At 42.7% G+C, this 20,775-nt stretch overlaps 2 protein-coding genes across 31 annotated transcripts in view; one reads left to right on the top strand and one right to left on the bottom strand.

Moving 5' to 3' along the window:
• Positions 1-20,775, bottom strand: part of DST (dystonin) — a 411,253-nt gene that overhangs the window by 347,282 nt on the left and 43,196 nt on the right. For 28 of the 29 annotated variants that reach the window (XM_060752763.2, XM_060752758.2, XM_060752766.2 and 25 more), the window contains exon 4: positions 6,458-6,668. In XM_060752763.2, coding sequence (XP_060608746.2) covers positions 6,458-6,668 — 211 coding nt within the window. Of the gene's footprint in view, positions 1-6,457; positions 6,669-6,895; positions 7,118-20,775 lie in introns of those variants that run through there. The other variant, XM_060752775.2, reaches the window with a different exon arrangement.
• The window catches only part of ZNF451 (zinc finger protein 451), a 102,671-nt gene continuing 89,133 nt past the window's right edge, over positions 7,238-20,775 (top strand). For both annotated transcript variants that reach the window (XM_060752800.2, XM_060752797.2), the window contains exon 1: positions 7,238-7,345. The gene's annotated coding sequence lies outside the window, so the exon portion shown is untranslated. The remainder of the gene's footprint in view (positions 7,346-20,775) is intronic.

The raw sequence follows: 20,775 nt of genomic DNA, 5'->3' as shown, positions 1-20,775 counted from the left end.
AGGTCAAGCCAGTCATTTCAAGGATAACATCCATCTTGCTCTTGGCTGACCCCTCTTCATTTTTCCTTCTATTTTCCCCAGCATCATTATCTTCTCCAAGCTTTCCGGTCTTCTAATTATGTGGCCATCTTTGCCTCTAATATCCTTCCCTCCACTGTTTTCACTGCCATGGCTCAATGCTATGGAACCCCAGGAGACTTAGTTTTTGTGGGTTTCATCTCTGGCCTGCACAAGTCCCTTGTGTCACCAAGTTTCCAGACCTCAATAAGGAGCTAGGTTAGAGATAGGACTCAGCTGAGGGATTCCTTTCCCCAACTTTACCATGCGTGTTTCTCAACAGGGCTTTGTCTGTACTCCTAGAATTCTGGGCGCCACAGTTGAAGGAAGATGTTGATAAGCTGGAATGTGTCCAGAGGAGGGCAACTAAAATGATCAAGGGTCTGGAGAACAAGCCCTATGAGGAGCAGCTTAAAGAGCTGGGCACATTTAGCTTGCAGAAGAGAAGGCTGAGAGGAGACATGATGATAGCCATGTATAAATATGTGATGGGAAGTCATAGAGAGGAGGGAGCAAGCTTGTTTTCTGCTGCCCTGGAGACTAGGACGCGGAACAATGGCTTCAAACTACAGGAAAGGAGATTCCACCTGAATATTAGGAAGAACTTCCTAACTCTGAGAGCTATTCAGTAGTGGAAATCTCTGCTCTGGAGTGTGATGGAAGCTCCTTCATTGGAGGTTTTTAAGCAAAGGCTCGATAGCCATCTGTCAGGGGTGCTTTGAATGTGATTTTCCTGCTTCTTGGCAAGGGGTTGGACTAGATGGCCCACAAGGTCTCTTCCAATTCTATGATTCCTCCTGCTAGCCACTGTCTCCTCTCCCCCATTGATGATACACAAATGTTCTCCACCACTGGTCTCTTCCGCCTTTTCTTTTGACCTATGAGGATGCACATTTTGCCTCTCCCTAGGCAAAATGTAACTACAGTGGGGGGAAAGATACCAATTGTACAAGTGCTCCCACTTGAAAAGATGAGAGAGGCCTGTAATTGAGCTCAAATATAAGAGGCAACATGAGAAAACACATCCAGAAAATCACATTGTCTGAGTTTTATCAAATTTATTTGCAACTTATGGTGGAAAGTAAGTATTTGGCCATCTACAAACAAGCAAGATTTCTGGGTCTCACAGACAGGCTCCTCTGTCCTCCACTCATTACCTGTAGTAATGGCACCTATTTGAACTTGTTGTCAGTATAAAAGACACTTGTCCACAACCTCAAGCAATCACACTCCAAAGCTGTCCCAAGGACACCAAAAACAAAATTGTCGCCCTGCACCGGACTGGGAAGACTGAATCTGCAATAGGTAAGCAGCTTGGTGTGAAGAAATCGACTGTGGGAGCAATAATTAGAAAATGGAAGAGATGCAAGACCACTGATAATCTCCCTTGATCTGGGGCTCCACACAATATCTCACCCCATGAGGTCAAAATGATCACAAGAATGATGAGCAAAAATCCTAGAACCACACAGGGGAACCTAGAGAATGACGTGCAGAGCACTGGGACCAACTTAATAAAGGCTACCATCAATAACACACTACGCTGCCAGGGACTCAGATCCTGCAGTGCCGGACGTGTCCCCCTGCTTAAGCCAGTACATGTCCAAGACCGACTGAAGTTTGCTAGAGAGCATTTGGATAATTCAGAAGAAAATTGGGAGAATGTCATGTGGTCTGATGAAACCAAAGTAGAACTGTCTGGCAGAAACACAACTCGCTGTGATTGGAGGAGAAAAAATGCTGAGTTGAATCCAAAGAACACACCATACCTACTGTGAAGCATGGGGGTGGCAGCAACATGCTTTGCGGCTGTTTCTCTGCAAAGGGACCAGGGCGACTGATCCGTATGCATGAAAGAATGAATGGGACCATGTATCATGAGATTTTGAGTGCAAACCTCCTTCCATCAGCAGGGGCACTGAAGATGAAACATGGCTGGGTCTTTCAGCATGATCCCAAGCACACTGCCAGGGCATGGACTGGTTTGATCTTTTTGCCGTCCATGCTTTATGGATTTTTCTTTTAAAAAATTAAGTTGTTGATGGTGGAATCCATGGAGGCAGAATCTGCAAATAGGGAGGGCTGACTATATTGTGTCTAGTAGAAAGTCACAGTCTCAATCTATTCTGCTTTAGCCAGACTTAATCTGGGATAAGCCTGTGTCCAATTCTAGGTGCCACCATTCAGGAAAAGCTGGAGCGTGTCCAGAGAAGGGCAACTAAAATGGTCAGAGGTTTGGAAGCCAAGACCTATGAGGAGAAGCTGAGGGAGCTGGGTATGTTTTCTTTGGAGAAGAGAAGTCTGGGAGGGGATATGATAGCCATGTTTAAATACTGGAAAGCATGTCACATTGAGGAGGGAGCAAGCTTGTTTTCTGCTGCTCTGGAGAATAGGACCCCATCTACACTGCCAAGTAAAATCCAGATTATGATTTGAACTTGATTATATGGCAGTGTAGACTCATATAGCAGATAATCTAGATTTTATATGGCGGTATAGATGGAATCTAAGGGTCCTTCCAGACAGGCCCCATATCCCAGGATCTGATCTCAGGTTTTCAGCTTTAAACTGGATTATATGAGCCCACACTGCTAGATAAACTGGGATATGTGGCCTGTCTGAAAGGGCTCTAAGACTCAGAGTAATAGGTTCAAATTACAGGAAAGGAGATTCCACTTGAACATTAGGGAGAACTTCCTGACAGTAAAAGCTGTTCAACAGAGGACTGGGGCCCTTTCCACACAGTTGTATAAAATCTACATTGAACTGGATTATATGACAGTGTGGACTCAGATAATCCAGTTCAATGTAGGTATTGTGGATTATCTGCCTTGATATTCTGGGTTATGTGGCTGTGTGGAAGGGCCCTAAAGTGCCTCAGAGAGTGACAGAGCCTCCTTCTCTGGAGGTTTGTGAGCAGAGGCTGGATGGCCATCTGTTGGGAGTGCTTTGATTGGTTGTTCCTGCCTGGCTTTGACTGGCTGGCCCTTAGGGTCTCTTCTAATTCTATAATACTCAATGAGAGTAAAGGGCAAGATCCTTTCTTTGTAAAGGACTGCTCCTAACTATAATACAACTGGGTGATATATCTCCATCCACCCATCAAAGCCCATTAAGTGACAAGGCATACTCTTGCCAGCCTCAGAGGAAAGCAAACGCAAAGCCCCGTGGAGGAAAGCTTGGCAAGAAAACCCTGTCGTAAGTTCGACATAAATCAGAAACGGCTTGAAAGCAAACAACAACAACAAAGCAACGACAACAGCAGGCGAGAATGGCGAACAGCCAAAAGGCGGAGCGCTTGGCCCTGCAGGTGTCGCCGCCGGTCTCGCGGACACGCATGCGCCCTTCCTGCCTGACTGTTCTCTCACCCGTCTCTGACAGCACCAAGTACCGCGCATGCGCCCTCCCTAGCTGCCGCTCTTCGGCGGACTCATTGCCAGACTCAAGTACCGCGCATGCGCCCACCCTATCAGCTTCTCTCTTGGCCGGCCTCATTGCCAGACGCAAGTACCGCGCATGCGCCCGCCCTGGCTGCCTCTTTTCGCCGGCCTCATTGCCAGACGCAAGTCCCGCGCATGCGCTCCCTGCCATGGTAGTTAAAGTGTCAAACTGCCTTCATTCTGCAGTGTACCTTTAATGCACACCCAACACAGGGTTTTCTTGGCACAATTTATTCAGAAGTTAGCCTTCGCCTTCTGCAGAGGCTGAGAGAGTGTGACTTGCTCAGGGTCACCCAATGTGGCCAAGCAAGGAGCTGAGCCTTGCTCTCCAGAGTGGTATCCAACATCCACACAATACTATCCTGGCTGTCTTAACTTTTATAATTCCTGGATTTCAAATGTATTTTATTTACTACCCCCTTTAATATTGCATACCCCTTCCAGCTTGAAATAGTAGAGAAGTCTCACAAAATCACAAGAGAATATTGTAGTGAGGTTTGCAAATCTGCACAGCTGAGCAGGGACAAAAAATAGAACACTTATAGAAAACCTGTGGAATTTGCATGACCCCACCCACTGCCAGTCCCATAACCCTTTAGGAGGAGGATGGACAATAGATGATGGGCTTTGCAGTACCTTCACATAATTCCTGAGATCACTACGACCCCCACAAATGATGGCCCTGAACCAAACTTGGCACACATACCCTTCATGACCCACTTTACATCCTGGTTTGTTTTGGGGGGAGGATAGACTAAAGATAATGGGCTTTGCAGTACCTTCACTCCCTGAGACTACTACGACACCCACCAATGACGGACCTGGACCAAAATGGAGGGGCTTGGGGAACTGATCCACCCGTGTGGGAGTTGTAGTTCACCCTGCATTCAGAGAGCATTCTGAAACCCAGCAATGACGGACCTGCACCAAACTTGGCACACAGACCCAACATGGCCAACTGCATACAGGTGGGGTTTAGGGGGTGGTTGACCTTGATATATAGGAATTGTAGTTCACCCACACCCACTGAACCCAGCCAACTTTGGATCAAGACTAAACATGGAGCACAGATAATGGCTTTTTCAAATAACCCGGGCATTGCCATGTCCCTAAGCCTGTATATAAATAAAGCTTTCTCCCTGTTGGTGGTACTGAAATCAGTGTGCATCCTACAATTGAGGGAATCTTACAATAAAAAAATAATGGCACCTATTATTTATTAACTTATTTAAGTCAGTAAATAAGTAGGTGGCACAGCAGGTTAAACCGCTGAGCTGTTGAACTTGCTGACCAAAAGGTTGGCAGTTCAAATCTGGAGAGTAGGGTGAGCTTCCACTGTTAGACCCAGCTTCTGCCAATCTAGCAGTTCGAAAACATGCAAATGTGAGTAAATCAATATGTACAGCTCCTGGGGGAAGGTAACGGTGCTCCATGCAGTCATGCTGGCCAAATGACCTAGGAGGTGTCTACGGACAATGGTAGCTCTTTGGCTTAGAAATGGAGATGAGGACCACCCCCCAGAGTCAGACTCTTCTAGACTTAATGTCAAGAGGAAACCTTTGCCTTTTACTTTTATTTATACCCTGCCTTTCTCCCCAAGGGGATGCAAGGTGGCTAAAAACCACACACTTTGTTCAATTCTCAACCTTTTCCTTTTTATCTCAACAAAACATTCTTGTTTCCTTTTCACCCACAGTAAGTTCCAAAATTGGTTTCCAAAGCCCATCCCTAGAAGAGGCAAAGACAGAAGGATGTATGTGCTCTTGAACATGAGCAAAGTGTCTTTTTTCAGTCAGTACGCACCCCAACCTGGCAATAAAACCGCACAGAACAACACAATCTGGATCTATTCCAACCCCCAGTCCTTTCTGAGTCCGATTTTTGTGTGTGCATACAACACTTGTTGTTTTTCACACAAAAAACTGGGCTGGTGGCTAGCTACAAAGTGTGAAATAGTGGCGGGTGCATGCTGTGCGTAACCCGAATAAGTCAGACATAACCCTGAGGTTTTTTCGCTCAACGGTCAAGTTACTCTGCCTTCTCATTTTGCAGCCGGGTTGGCCAGGCAAACGCCCTGACCTATTTCAAAACCAATAGATACCAGCAGCTGCTCTCCTGGCGTACTTTGTGCAGACTCAGTAGGGCCTCTTCCCTATATTGTTCAGGGGAGAGGAGCGGAAAGGGACAGCGCCTCTCCAGCGGCTTGGCCTCCGCTGGTTTCCAGAGTATATACACACAATGCACAATGTCTAACACAACTAGGCTGGCCAGAGAAAGCAGATCAAGAGCCACACAACACTCCAGTCCTTCTAAACAAATCTGCACCCCTTCAACATGGATGGCATGGACATACACAACCCAGTCCCATGCACATTTCTTTGGAAATAAGCCACTTTACTCTCAAAGGCTCCACTTCTCAGTAAACTAGGCAAAGAGCAGCATCCTTTCTCAGACAGTTTCTGATTCACTATGCCTTGCACTTCCTCACTAAGCCTAAGATGCACAACTTGAGTGCCTGGGAAATGGACAAATTCATTCTCATCCATCATTTCTCTCAGAAGACCCTCTTGTGAAAGTTTAATGATCATATTGCAGCTGAATCTAACCCCTCCCAATGCCAAAAGCTTTTAATCTGCCGAGCCGGAAATCATGGCCAAAGAGCTTAGTCACCAACACAGAGAAATCGAGCCTGAAGGAGTGTGGTTCTCTCCCCCCCCCCCTCCCAGTAGCAATGAGCTTGCAAATTCTGGGAGTAGGATCCATATATATACTCTATGAGACATCCGTCTGAGTAAACACTGCAACATTACAGTGTACAAGAGGCAATCAACCAGGCTCTCAATTGGTACTCCTTTCTAATGCACAAGTACACAATAATACAGGCACGTGGGTCCAGTTACTTCGTTCTCCAAGCCACCTGCCCTTCCTCACCCATCCTTTCCATGCATCTCTGGTCTTACCAGCTATCCGGAGCACAGCTCTCTCGGCTGGATCCAACACTGATCCTCCCTGAATCTTCCTCTTGGACCGCTCATGTTTAGGCAGATTCCAAGGCAGGGTGTCACCCGGAGCGGGAGACAAGGAACCAGATTTCTGGCTAAAATCCTCATCATCATCGGAGAAATCCGCAGACGATGAGATGGAGCATCTGTAGGAAGCATTTCCTGAGCTCTAGAAGAAAAAGAAGAAAGGAAATAACAGTAAGATTTAAAAAACAGGCTGGCATAGAAAATCCCCTTCTCACAGTAAACACATATTTCTGCTCTTTTGGTCACCCTCTAGGAAAATCAATCCAAAATTGACTGAATGGAAATAACCCATCTACCAACTCCACAGGCTAAAAAATATCCATATTTCAAAATATATATACATAGTATATCCGTGAATAGATTGCTCACCATCGTTGTTTAACTGCTGTTGCTCCTGAGTTAAATTCCACAGCCAGAAAGGCTGGAGAGACAGAGGAGAAAGAGATGCAGGGAGGGTAGCTTAGTGAAAATGCATTTGTGGCAGGATGCAGGCAAGGAGATAAGGGTGGCCTGGCCTTCAGGCAACCAGCTCACAATGATCCTCTGGAGTTGGTCAACAATCAAACCAGAAGGGGAAAAGCAGCAGCAGTGCTGGGGGGGGGGGGGGGAGGAGAGCAGAAAAGCAGAAAAGGGATGGAGGGAGGGAAGCTAGCCGGCTAACAATCAATAGTATTTGGCTCCCCCGCCCGGCCAAAGGAAAGACACGCAATCCTTAATGTGTAGAATGGGTAATGGGAGAAGGACAATCTAGCCCCCATCCCAGGTCCAGGATGCTGCTGGGCTTAGCTATGGGAAGCCAGGATCCGAAACCTCGCCCTGGTAAGTCTGTCTCATTTGGGATGTCCCCTCTTCCTTCTTTTCCTGGTGCACTCGGCTTGGTGAGGCAGGCGATGTGGCCTCCCTCCTCCTCTTCCAGAAGAGCACAAAGGGCGGCTGGCACACGCTTGGGGAATAAACCTTGTCCTTCCAAACAGGGGCGGAGGAGGGAGGCCCGGCAAGGGACTTTCCAGCCTCCCCTAAGCAGGTGGGAGCTGCTGCTGCTGTCCAGGCTCCATCCACACCAGCCGGCCGGAATGTAAACAAGAAGTGATGCAGTGCAGGCAACAAAGGCGAGGGCTGCCTCCTCCTCCGCCTTCTGGAAATCCCTCTAATAAAGTGGGGGAGTATTGGAAATCAGAGGTGCACAGCCCATATAGGGGTCTTCCTATATCTTGTGCCATTGACTTGGTTACTAAATGTTTATCAGCCACCTGACAGGCAAACCACTCTTTTTTTGTTTTGTTTGATGGGATGCTGCTCAGGCCTCTGTGCTGTGTCATCTGAGCTGCACTGACATAACCAGCACTGTTTTGAACCATTTTCTCCCTCCTTTTTACTTTCTTCTGTCCTATATGATTTACTGTATACATTCTCCAAACTACAGTTGTTTGATAGCTGGGACCAGCCTGCCACTGGCAATTCTCCTTTGTCACCTGGAGAAGCTCTCCAAATAAGCTTTGGTGTGTGGCACCAGTTTGATAGCAAACAGAGCTCCGCTCTTTCTTCTCTTTCCACATCCAAAATTGGGAATCGGGCAGATCTCCAAATGTTAAGGACTATTACTGACTATTGGCAATGCTGTCTAGGGGCCTTACGGTATCGCCAGCTATACCGTAAGGTTGTCCCTTGGCTCTTTAAAGCTTTCCAGCTTCAGTTCCCAGAAGCCTCAGACAGTACATCAAGGCAGTACGGATTGCAAGTCATCACCTATAAGTCATTTTAAGTGCTTTTCTGCACTTAATAAACATAATATATCAAATGCCTCCCTTTCCTTTCATACACAGATGAGGAATAGCTACTTCACCACATTGTTTTCATCTAACAAAGAGAAATGTACCACCCACTTCTAGGTAGTATTTTTGACTGTTTTGGTGTTTTCTTTGTTATGCTCTCCTTCAAAACAGCTTTTGAATGCAGAGTCATGCTTCCTAGAGCAAGGTTCAGTTTGTTTTGGATGTCAGGGAGGTCTAGGGAACCGTGGGCCAAACAAAAGTTCCCATGGATTGCATATAATCTAGGAACTTTGCAATTCCTATCCCTGCTTTACTAAATTATTTAATTCTTGTTCTTAGACCCCCAAACAGTGGGAGGAAAAGGCCTTAACCAGCTACTGAGAAATGTCTCGTGGTCTTTGATGTTTTTACATTAATGCACAGAGCATGGGAAATACCTTAAGATGAACCTGAATTCTTAATACAACAAAGCAAGCATGATACAATCGGCATCACTGAAACTTGATGGAATGAGTCTCATGATTAGAGTGTAGGAATAGAGGGGTATAACCTGTTTCATAGAAACAGACTAAACAGAAAAAAAAAGGGGGGGGGAATGGATGTGTATCATTATATGTCAAGGATGTCTACACCTGCAAAGAGTGCCATGACTTAAATCCTAAAAGTCAGGCTGAGAGTATCTGGCCAAAAATTAAGGGGAAAAGAAACAACAGGGTTGTCATTGTGGAGGTCTACTACAGACCTCCAAGTCAGACTGAGGACCTAAATGATGCTTTTCTGGAACAAATGATCACACATTCAGAAAGGAGAGATGTAGTAGTACTGGAAGATTGCAACTATCCTGATATTTATTGCAAGACAAACTCTGCCAAAAATATCACTTCAACAAATACCTCACTTGTCTTGCAAAAAAACTGTATTGTCCCAAAATGGAAGTGGCAACAAGGGAATCACATATTTTTTCTGATCCTAAAGAACAACAGTGACCTGGCTAATGGGATGGAAGTAACATGGTCCTTAGGTAGGAGTAACCATAGACAGACATAGAATCATAGAGTTGGAAGAGACCTCGTGGGCCAGCCAATCCAACCCCTTGCCAAGAACCAGGAACATTGCATTCAAAGCACTCCCAACAGATGGCCATCCAGCCCCTGCTTTAAAGCCTCCAAAGAAGGAGCCTCCACCACACTCCAGGGCAGAGAGTTCCATTATTGTACAGCTCTCACAGTCAGGAAGTTCTTCCTAATGTTCAGGTGGGATCTCCATTCCTATAGTCTGAAGCCATTGTTCTGCATCCTATCTCCAGGGCAGGAGAAAACAAACCTACTCCCTCCTTCCTATGACTTCCCCTCACATATTTATAAATGGTCCTCATCATGTCTCCTCTTAGCCTTCTTTTTTGCAGGTTAAACATGCCCAGCTCTTTAAGTCACTCCTCATAGGGCTTGTTCTCCAGGCTCTTGATCTAGTCTAGTCTTTCAGAAAGCTGATTTCAGTAAACTTGGGAAAGCACTAGGTATAGTCCCATGATTAGGAATACTAAAGAGAAACAGAAATCATGATAGATGACCAATGGCTCCTCCTCATCCAGAAGAGAAGTGACCAATGGGGGGGCACAGGGGTCTGTGCTGGGTCCAGTGCTATTCAACATCTTTATCAATGACTTGGGACGATGGAATAGAAGGCATGTTTACCGTATTTGCAGATGACGCTGCAAATTGGGAGGGATAGGTAATACACCAGAGGAATGGATCAGAATCCAAAATGATCTCAACATATTAGAGAGCTGAGCCAAAATTAACAAAATGAATTTCAAGCTGGGGTTATGTACAGTACTGCACTTAGGCAATAAATATGAACTGGGCAAAAATAGAATAGATGGGCCGCGGCTTAACAGCAGTACACGTAAAAGAGATGTAGAGGGCTTTGCATATTAAAAGCTAAACATTAGTCAACAGTGTGAGATAGCCGTTTTAAAAGCCAGTGTGATTCTAGGCTGCATAAATAGGAGTACAAGGGCCCTTGGTATCCACTGGGGTTTGGTTCCACCTAGACATTAGGAAGATCAGAACCCTCGGTGGCACAATGGGCTAAAACCCTTATGCCGGTAGGACTGATTGACCCGACAGGTGGGTGGTTCGAATCCAGGGAACAGGGTAAGCTCCCGTTTGTCAAGCTCTAGCTTCTCATGTGGGGACATGAGAGAAGCCTCCCACAGGATGGTAAAACATCAATCATCTGGGCGTACTCTGGGCAACATCCTTGCACACGGCCAATTCTCTCACACCAGAAGCGACTTGCAGTTTCTTAAGTTGCTTCTGACACAATAAATAAATAAATAAATAAATAGGAAGACCTTCCTGACAATAAGAGCTGTTTGGCAGTGGCATATGCTGCCTCAGAGGATGGTGGGTCTCCTTCTCTGAAAGTTTTTAAGCAGAGGCTGAGTGGCCATCAGGAGTGCCTTGATTATTATGTGTTCCTGCATGGCCAAAGGGGGGTAGGTCTGGATGGCTGTGGGGTCCCTTCAAAATCTATGATTCACTTAAATTTCAGATTCTCCTTTGATGTGAGAAAGCAGCTGAGATCAAGTCTTCCCATGCTCACACTGCTTTCAGTTGATTCTATGCTTTTTATGGCTCCATCAGTCTTGGCCATCTGAATAGGTTTTTTTAGGAGATAACAAGATATTTCCACATTAAGCCATCGCTTTTCTGCCTCCTTATATTACTCTTGTTGCGCCAAAAAGATAAATAGGCTTCCCTTCTGCTACAAGGCTATTCTTACTGCAATAATTCCACACGTCTCTCAATACTGTAATTCTCTACTATTTTTAATGGGGGAAACAAGCAATGGCTAATTTAAAACAAAAGGGAGGAAGTGAGGCTCATGTTTGTCTAGATGCCATAACTCCGGGCTGGACAAAATGACCGAATAGGAAAATCACACTGGAAAGAATACAGCACTTCAGTAAAGCAAATTAAAGTGCTGTGAATTATCTATTTACCCTAAAGAACTACCCTCTCCCATATTGAATATGCAAATCATTTAAAGGGCATCCTTCTCTGATATTTACCCTAAGGGGGGTTCTTGCTTATTAGCAGAGACCATGCCTTGCAGATCTCAGTTTTGAAGGTTAGGTAGGTGGTTACCTGGGAAGCAGCCTTTTCTGTAATTATTTCCTAATTAAGGGATAAGTTTCCTGGAAATCTTTGTTTAGTTTAGCACCCTCTCTTTTGTGCCCTTTGATGACAATTTCAAATACTTTTGTTTGGCCAGGCTTTTTGATATTGCTCTCTGTCGCTGTCAACTGTTTTGTTAGCAGTGGCTTTATGCCATTCTATTGTTCGGATGCTGCTTTATGGCAGAAATGTTGGTCATCAGTGATTGTGTTTTGCTGGGGATCATAATCTTAGTAGAAGCACATACAATATAATAAGCCAAAAGGCTATTATATCTCCTGTTGCATTTAAAAATAGCTTGGATATTTCCTATTGTGGGTCATCATATCCCCCAAACTGAACAAAATTGGAAGGGAAACAAGGGAAGACTATGTTGGTCAGGCTGTAATGAGACAGCTCAATGCAATGTGATTAATGAAGCAGACTGATGTTCCGTAAATGAGACTGGGGAGACTTTACTCACTCCTTATGAAATGAAAAGACAGCATTGGGTGAGCCAACTACTCTTAGATCTCTTACTACTTTTAGAAACTAGAAATAGTGGATGATAGTGGCAAGTTCATGTCTTAATAAAATTCCTGGTATGTCTAGATTTTCAAGTCTACTATATAAATATTTAGTATGCCTTTGAAATACATCTACAGAATATCAAATATAGCTATGTATAAGTATGTGTATGTGTGTGTGTACATTCTATCTATATCAGTGGTTCCCAGGAGCTCCCAGTGGCGTAATGGGTTAAACACTTGTGCTGGCAGAACTGCTGACCAAAAAAAAAAGTGGTTCCCAGTCTTTTTTTGACCAGAGACCACTTAACCAGGGACTACTTTGACCAGGGACAACTCCAACATTAGTACTAAAAAGCTTTTGGTCAACTTTACATTCAGTTTCGCTATTTGGAGTGCTGATTCAGAAAATTGCACTGGACAGACCACATCAGCTCTAGTCTCTGATACAAAACATATGCCATCCAGTAGTCGCCATCTGCTCGCCCACAGAAAACCATATTTCATAAGACTCGGCACGATAAGAGGGTTTCTGGAGATCAGCTGCACTTGCTGCAATGATGTAGTAAGAGTGAGGCCGTGGACCATATTTTAGTTCTTGCAAACCACTGGTGGTCCATGGACCACAGGTTGGGAATTACTGATCTATATCTATAGAAGCCCCCTTGTGCTGGCAGGACTGCTAACCAAAAGGTCAGTGGTTCGAATCCAGGGAGCAGGGTGAGCTCCCATCTGTCAGCTCCAGCTTCCCATGCAGGGACATGAGAGAAGCCTCCAAAAAGATGGTAAAACATCCCCTGGGCAACGTACTTGCAGACAGCCAATTCTCTCACACTAGAACAGATTTGCAGTTTCTCAAGTCACCACGACACAAAAAAAATTATATCTATATATTTATATAATTGTATATACCTATAGATAAAAAGATCTTTAAAAAATAATAAATATATCTCATTAGATATGCTCTAATTTTGAACACTTTTGTTATTCTTGCTGCCTACACATTTATTTTTGCCCCAGCTATTACATTCGCTAAGGATTTACATTTGGCTGAGTATTTATTTTATTTTTATTCTTTCACTTACTTTAGTATTTGAAATTTAAGATCTCTGATGGAAACATTACACATTTCTCATAGTTGCCTAAAATATTCATTTCCTTTCCTTTCCCTAATCATATTATTTTAAATTTTTCATCACTTCAAGGCAAAATAAAGATAGCGTCACAACTTTGATCATAGCACCACAGGGCTTATTTCTAGACTCAGCAATAAATCATTTAGACAAGAAGAATACAGGAAAAGATTAAAGCATGCTATGGAACATGGGAGCCAAATAGCCCTACCTAGTACCTTATTGCAATAGCTTGTGTACCACTTCCCTCTGCTGGATATGTCGGATCTCAGCTATTTATTCTTTTCTACAGACAAGATCCTCTCTTGGCTGCCAAGCTAATCACAGAAAAAGAGCTATCATTATTTTGAAGGTTCCTAAACAGCAGAAAGCATTTTCCCAATTAATATTTATTTACTGTGACATTTCTGCAGATAGTGGGCTTGTAACCTAATCTAATTTTGTTGTTATGTTAAAAGAATTAATATACCCTTTGGGAGGTAGTAAATCTCTGTATCATTCCAATTTTAGTATATATGCTGCCAAAGCGAGCACAAGGTAGTAAATCTGGTATATCACACATTATACTTTGCTCAAATACTCTTAAAATTTTATCCTGTTGTTCTACAACTAGCTCTGCTTTCTCTTTTCAACAACAATTGCTTAAGGACACATCTACCTTTAAAATTTCATTTATTCATTCATCTATTCAATCTCTCTTCTCTCTTTTTTCTTTCTCACTTTCATAAATTTGTGCTGCTTTTATTTTCAAATAGCAAATGAATTGTATTCTCGTTGCCACATCTCACAATAGAAGTTACAGAGTTGAAAAGATGCAGGATAATACTAATTATCACCATTTTACACACAACATTCAGTGAGAGTCAAGCAACTTGTAATTGAGTGTGGCTTTGTGGCTAGAGTGTTGGACTACTACCCTGGAGACCAGGGTTCGAATCCCTGCTTGGCCATGGAAATAAATTGGGTGTCCCTGGGAAATCCACACACCCTCGGCCCCATAATAGGTTTGTTTTAGGCTCACCATAGTTTGAAATGACTTGAAGGAACACATCAACAAATTGTGTTGAACACAAGTATGGTGCTGAACCCACTGGAGAGATCATCCTTCAAAGAGGAACTGCATGCTTCTTGTCCACATGACATAGAAGAACATATAATACCACTCTAGCCCCTTGGGGGAAAGGGTTGAGGTAGCATCATCCCAAGTAGTGGGGAACCCTTCACCAAGTCAGAGAGAAAAACTTGATCATGCCCCAGAATGAGAAAGTAGCACTGACTGAAAACGTGGGCAAGGTGAAGAGACTCTCAGCAGACTACATGCTTATGAGGACAGATGCTCTCAAAGATATCAGCCTCCTGGTGAATAAGGTCTTTCTACCTAAATGATTAAGGATGAGGCATGAATATGTGCAGCGAGAATCTGAACTTATAAATCTCAGTTCTGAGTAAGGAACTTTGTTGTCATCAATGGCTTTATACTTCATAAACCTTTATACTAATAATATTACAATATAATGGTACAGTGCAATATAGTAATATATAATACTGATATTATGCTATGCTAATAATATACTGTGTGTGTATGCATATATATATATATATATATATAGAGAGAGAGAGAGAGAGAGAGAGAGAGAGAATGCCACTCTGGGTTCCCTTCATGGTGAGAAGAGCGGCATATAAATGTTGTTAATAAATAATAAATAAACAAACAAACCCATTGATTGACTTCAACACATTTGCACTTCTATTGTGTTTGACCTTGAATTGCCTTGAGACTCTGTCTCCCAGTTGCCTTTATCTAAAATATGTGGTCTCTTATATGGTCCCTGTCCTTGGTCTCAACTAGTTTGCATTCTGGCCAGAGGCTGGTTCATGAAAACATGCTTGTGTGAGTGCATGTACCAGTACAGACCCAATGGTAGAACTCTGAAAGAGATTAAAATTAAAATGTGCCCGCAAGCAAAGAATAGTTTAGTATCCTTACAGTGGTACCACTTCCATTTATCAATGGCCCCAGATTACATGCAAGGGCCTTCACTGAAAAATAGACTTTACTCTTAATATTTTATTCTTTTTTTCCTTTCAAACTGTGGCCACACACCCAATTATCTCTGAAAGCCTTCCCCAGTTGTCGAATGTAGCAGTTTTAAAGTTTTAATGCTGAGAAAAAGGGTTTTGGTGATCAGGCTCTAGTGTTTACATCTGTAGTATCATTTATAAACATAGCTGCTGGAAGAGCTCCTTTCCTGTTTTTTTGGGGGGGTATTTTTTGCGGGCGGGGGCACTGTTAACAAGACACAATAGAATATTATACTATCGGCACACTGCTTCCAAGTGCTAATGCAGGAAAAGGAAACATCTGCAGTTGAATGCTATAGTAGTTTTTTTGAAATGTACAGACAATGGCTTTTGTTAACTATATGAGGGAGAACCAGAACAAAAGGCACTTTGGGGATGATTTTGCAGGCTGTTTCTCCTACTGAATTTGTATAGAAAGAATTAAAGCTTCCTTATAACTAAGGGTGTATCTACACTGTAGAATGAATGCAGTCTGACACAACTTTAACTGTCATGGCTCAATGCTACAGATTCATGGGAATATTGGGTGAGTGGGCTTGTTAAAAAAAGACCCTCCTCATAAATGTATAGAAGAGTAACTTATTAGCAGCAACGTGACCCAGCATCAGTAGTCCAAAGTAATAAAAAGAACAAAAACAAACAGATCAATGTTATATCTTCCTTAGGAGGCTTTTCTTTGTAGCAAAATAATATGGTTGCACTATTTACAAAAACAAAGTTCCCATAACACAAACCTTCACACTGGAGCTCCACACACAAGGCCTTCTCTTACCGAGGCTAACCTCACACTCTGAGGCATTCTCATACAGACTAAGGCCTACCTCACACTGTAAGGTCTTCTCTAACAGACTAAGACCTACCTCACACTGTGAGGCTTCTCACAGACTGAGACCTTTCTCCCACTGAGGCAAAATAACACAGAGGCCTACTAAGCTACAGATATACCTGCTTATATAGAACTGTAGCTGTTGCTGAGTCATTGCATCCATTTAACCCTTTCAGTGCTTGACTCACATTTTTGTAATTAAAAATACCTAGAGAATTTTTTTAATATTTCTGACAGGAAGTTGTAGTTTGAAGAAGCACCAGCACTCTTGGGCAAAGAAGACAACAGACCTAATAAACCTGCAACTGTCATGATTCAAAATGTTACTTTCTCAACTCTCTGTTCACTTCCTATTGCCCTTCATAGCATAAAATGTTTGATTTTTATTTTATTTTAAAACAAACATAACAAAATGTAAAGAGATTGGTATACCAAATGGCCTTAGAATGTCAATTTCTGAGACATCTAAGAAGACTGGTTGTGACACAAGTACCACAAACAAAAATGCAGCTTGAGGCCTTTAGCAGCACCCAAGGACATTTCTTTCTAAAAGCTGCTTATCAGCTAGTTTTATGGACTTTGCCAAGGACAACAGAAAAGCGCTGAAAAGCAACGCTACACAAAAGATTGCCACCTGCTTGCGCCTTTTCATGATTGTGCCCTTTCAATCTTGAGCACGTTGGAAGCTGTGACCCAAGTGATCCCTGTCTGCAGAGTGTGAAAAGTGTCTGTAAAGATTTCATATTGTGAGTCAGCCCTTCTGGCACTTTGATCCTTGGAGTAGTCAGTCAACAAAGCTCTTGCAACCTAAGGCCTGGGCTTATCTCTAGGGAAAAAAAAACCCGCTGGGATGAGGAAAATATTGTTTTGTTTTGTTTCAATTAGAAATATTGCACAATGGAGAAAATCAAACAAGAACTGTGGGAAGAAAGAATGAAGGAAGGCATCATGTTAACAAGACATGGAATAGGTATAAAAAAAGAAGAGAGAGCAAATATGATGATATAGGATGACAGATAGGTAAAAAATAGAAAAAGCACATGAGAGGGAGTTGGAAAAGAATAAAGATTAGTAGGGACACCCAGCAGGGATGCAAGAGCAAAAGACGTACATACAAATGTAAATGTATTGAATGGCACAAAGTAGAAAACCGACCTGGGCCCAGTATAAACAAAGAAGATCCAGACTGAAGTCCCTAATCAGATTTTAACCTGACTCTGAATTGGTTGTCTACTGGGATACACATGTAACATTGTAGTATTTCCGTGTTTCCCAAATTCTGGTCGTCCAGGTGTTGTGGACCAGTGATGATAATTGCTCCAGACTGCAGAGGCTTTTGGAAGGTGAAGTCCAAAACACCTGGAGAACTAGATTTTGGAAATCACTATGCAATTTGTACGCCCCACATCTCTAATTAACTGCACCCGTCATGTAAATTATTGCAAAAGTTTAAAAGTATTATCCTTAGAGGAGCTGGTCACTCCCTCAGGCTCCATCTACACTGACTGCCATATAATCCAGTTTCTTAAATTAGATTTTCTGCTTTAAACTGGATTATATCACAGTGTGGACTTGTATAATCCATTTCTGCCTTTGCGCTTTGCTACTCTGCTGCTGAGTATGCATGCCCAGTGTGGAACACATCTCACCACATTAAACAGTGGATGTGGCTCTTAATGAGACATGCCACATTATCACAGGATGTCTACCCTCTAAACCACTGGAAAAATAATACTGTTTAGCTGGTATTGCACCACCTGACATCCGCCGGGAAGTAGCTGCCAATAATGAAGGAACCAAGGCAGTGACCTCTCCAGCCCATCCCCTGTTCAGATACAGCCAGCATGCCAACACTTTAAATTAAAAAACAGTTTTCTAGGATCTACAGAGATATTCTCAGGAACATGTCAGCAGAGTCCAAAAATGGAAGGCTAAAATCCAGAACCTCGAGCTATGGCTGATACCAAATGAGAGACCTCCCCTTGAGCACAAAGAAGACTGGGTGACTTGGTAGGCGCTGAACAGACTGTGCTCTGGCACCACAAGATGCAGAGCCAACCTTAAGAAATGGGGCTACAAAGTGGAGTCCATGACATGCGAATGTAGAGAAGAGCAAACTACAGACCACTTATTACAATGCAATCTGAGCCCTGCTACATGCATAGTGGAGGACCTTCTTACAGCAACACCAGAGGCACTCCAAGTGGCCAGCTACTGTCAAAGGACATTTAGTATAATTGTGTGTGTGTTTTAAATACATTACAAGTGCACCCTCAGTTCGCTTCTGATACGATAAATAAATAAATCCATTTCACAGCAGTAAATCTAGCTTCAGAAATTACATGCTTAATTTTGGTGAGACAGTGACTATTTCTTAAAATAAATAGATCTGCCTACCGTAATTAAAATCCAAAATTAATCTTAACAACTTTCTACATCAAAAGTGGCATTCCACTACAAATGATTGGGCTTGGCAATTACTACTTCTCATGCTGGTTTTATGGAACTTCAGTACATACATTCTTTGCCACTATCATTCTTAAAGGATAATTGAAAAACCTTGTGTGAATCCTTTGAAGCAGAGTTAAAATCAAACCAAAAAATGTGTGTAGGCTCTGAAAAGTTAATTGTTAAATTGCAAGTCTGAAACACCCAGACCTTTCCTTTTATATTTGCTGGAAGTAGCAATGAATGAAAAGAATACTTGTGGACAATACTCGGGATGTTATTAGCCCTCTTGTCCACACAGACTTAATTTACAAGGAGGTCTTGAAAAGATTTTTTTCTCTCTCTCCAAAAGTCACACCAATGGAATTCAGTGGCACTTAATCCCAGATGGCTATGTTTAGAATACTGCCTAATATAATTAATTATATAATTAAAATAATTAAAAGCCTAGAGGATAAACAAATCAACCTGTGTCACTCAGAGGGTTACAGCCTTCATGCAGAGTCTGGAATAGTTACTTTTTAGACCACAAGCCCCAAAAATTCCCCAGGCAGAATAGCAAGTGGCTGTAATAAAAATATTTTAATAGCTTAAGAAATCTACTCAATTAAAAAACAGCACTTAAAAGCATTTTAAATATAACCATGCACATAAAAGTACAACACACATTATGTTCAACACATAATATTGCTGCTGCAGCCAAAAAAACTATTCTAGTTTTTTTAAAGGGCTTTGTCTCACAAAAGAAGCATATCTCATATTAATACTTTCCAAAGAGCAGCCAAGCCAAACCTGTTGCAGCAAAAACAATAAATAGTCCTCTGACAGCTTAAAAATTAATGCATTTTTCAGGATTTCAACCTGCTTCACAGTGAGGTGCCACAGGACTCATTATGCTTCTCATGATAATAAAATGTTGAAATGCTATAAATTATCATTTCTGGTTTCATAGACTGGTTTCTCAAGACTCTCTTGTGCATCATGCCCCTCCACACCCAGACTGTAGTTTTTAGTGTAACTGATGAATGTTGAGCTGCCATTCAGTACTGGACTAACAGGCACTATCGTCTTGAAAGTCATCTGCCTCCTGGATTGTTGGTTGGTTTATACTGCAGTGGTTCCTAAACTTTTTTTGACCAGGGACCACTTTGATCAGGGACCACTCTCCAACATTAGTATCAAAGGAGGTTACAAATCAGTTTTTGGTCAACTTTTGGTTATGCCATCCAGTAGTCGCTATCTGCTCAGCCACAGAAAACCATATTTAATAAGCATTGGCCAGGCCCGTAGCCAGGATTTCATTTCGGGGGGGGGGGGCTGAATTTTTTTTCAGGGGGGGTTTCGGGGGGGCTGAGTTTTGGGGGGGGGCTGAGTCTGAGTGAAAGAGGGTCTAGCCTAGCAAACCTTTTGTATCATTACCCCAATACCCCCATGCATATGGGATATATTGAGTATGGTGATCAGATCATGATATGAATAAACATAACAGTTTAAATAATGCACCATTAAGGCCTTTTTGCGAACCACCATGAGAATTTCGGGGGGGGCTGAAGCCCCCCGAGCCCCCCCCCCCCGGCTACATGCCTGGCATTGGCACTATAAGAGGGTTTCGCAAGACCAGTCACTCTCGTTGCAACAGTGTAGTAATGGTGAGGCCACAGACCATATTTTAATTCTTGGGGAACCACTGGTGGTCACGGACCACAGGTTGAGAACCACTTGTTTACAGGATATGGATAACTCACTTATTTCTGCAAGTACGCTATATACTTATGTATAAGTCTAGAAAATTTAGTCAAAACATCAGTTTCAAAAACCTGGGTCAACCTATCCATGAGTCAATGTGACTACTGTACCTTTGCTCTTATCAAAAAAGGAACCATACCCTTCCCTGTGTAAAGCAGCGAATGGCAAGAGCTAAGTTCATCTGAAAAGAAACACTGGCCCCTTCTAATTTATTTACCGTAGTGCCACTTTTTGAATGCCTGGGTGGAGAGAAGGTGGCGGCAGCAAGGACAGCATCCCCTCTGAGATGGCGCTTTTTGCTCTCCCAGGAATGACCCTCCACTTATCCATTGATCATATCAAAATTCATAATTTTGGCAACAAAATTGCCCTTGACCTACACACAAGGTCTATTTATACATAGATATATAAGATAATCTTCTAGTACCTTTTTCTATCTATCTAATGAGCAGAACAGAAATACAGGCAGTCTCTGAATTACAAATGACTCATAGTTAAGAACAGGGGTGAGATAACAGCAAGTGAGAGAAATCTACACCTTTGAAGGGAAATTC

This window comes from Anolis sagrei, chromosome 1 (genome assembly GCF_037176765.1).
Source record: "Anolis sagrei isolate rAnoSag1 chromosome 1, rAnoSag1.mat, whole genome shotgun sequence".
Classification (NCBI taxonomy): Eukaryota; Metazoa; Chordata; class Lepidosauria; order Squamata; family Dactyloidae; genus Anolis; species Anolis sagrei.
Note: the sequence above shows the minus strand (reverse complement) of the source record. Positions and strands in the feature narration are given on the sequence as shown.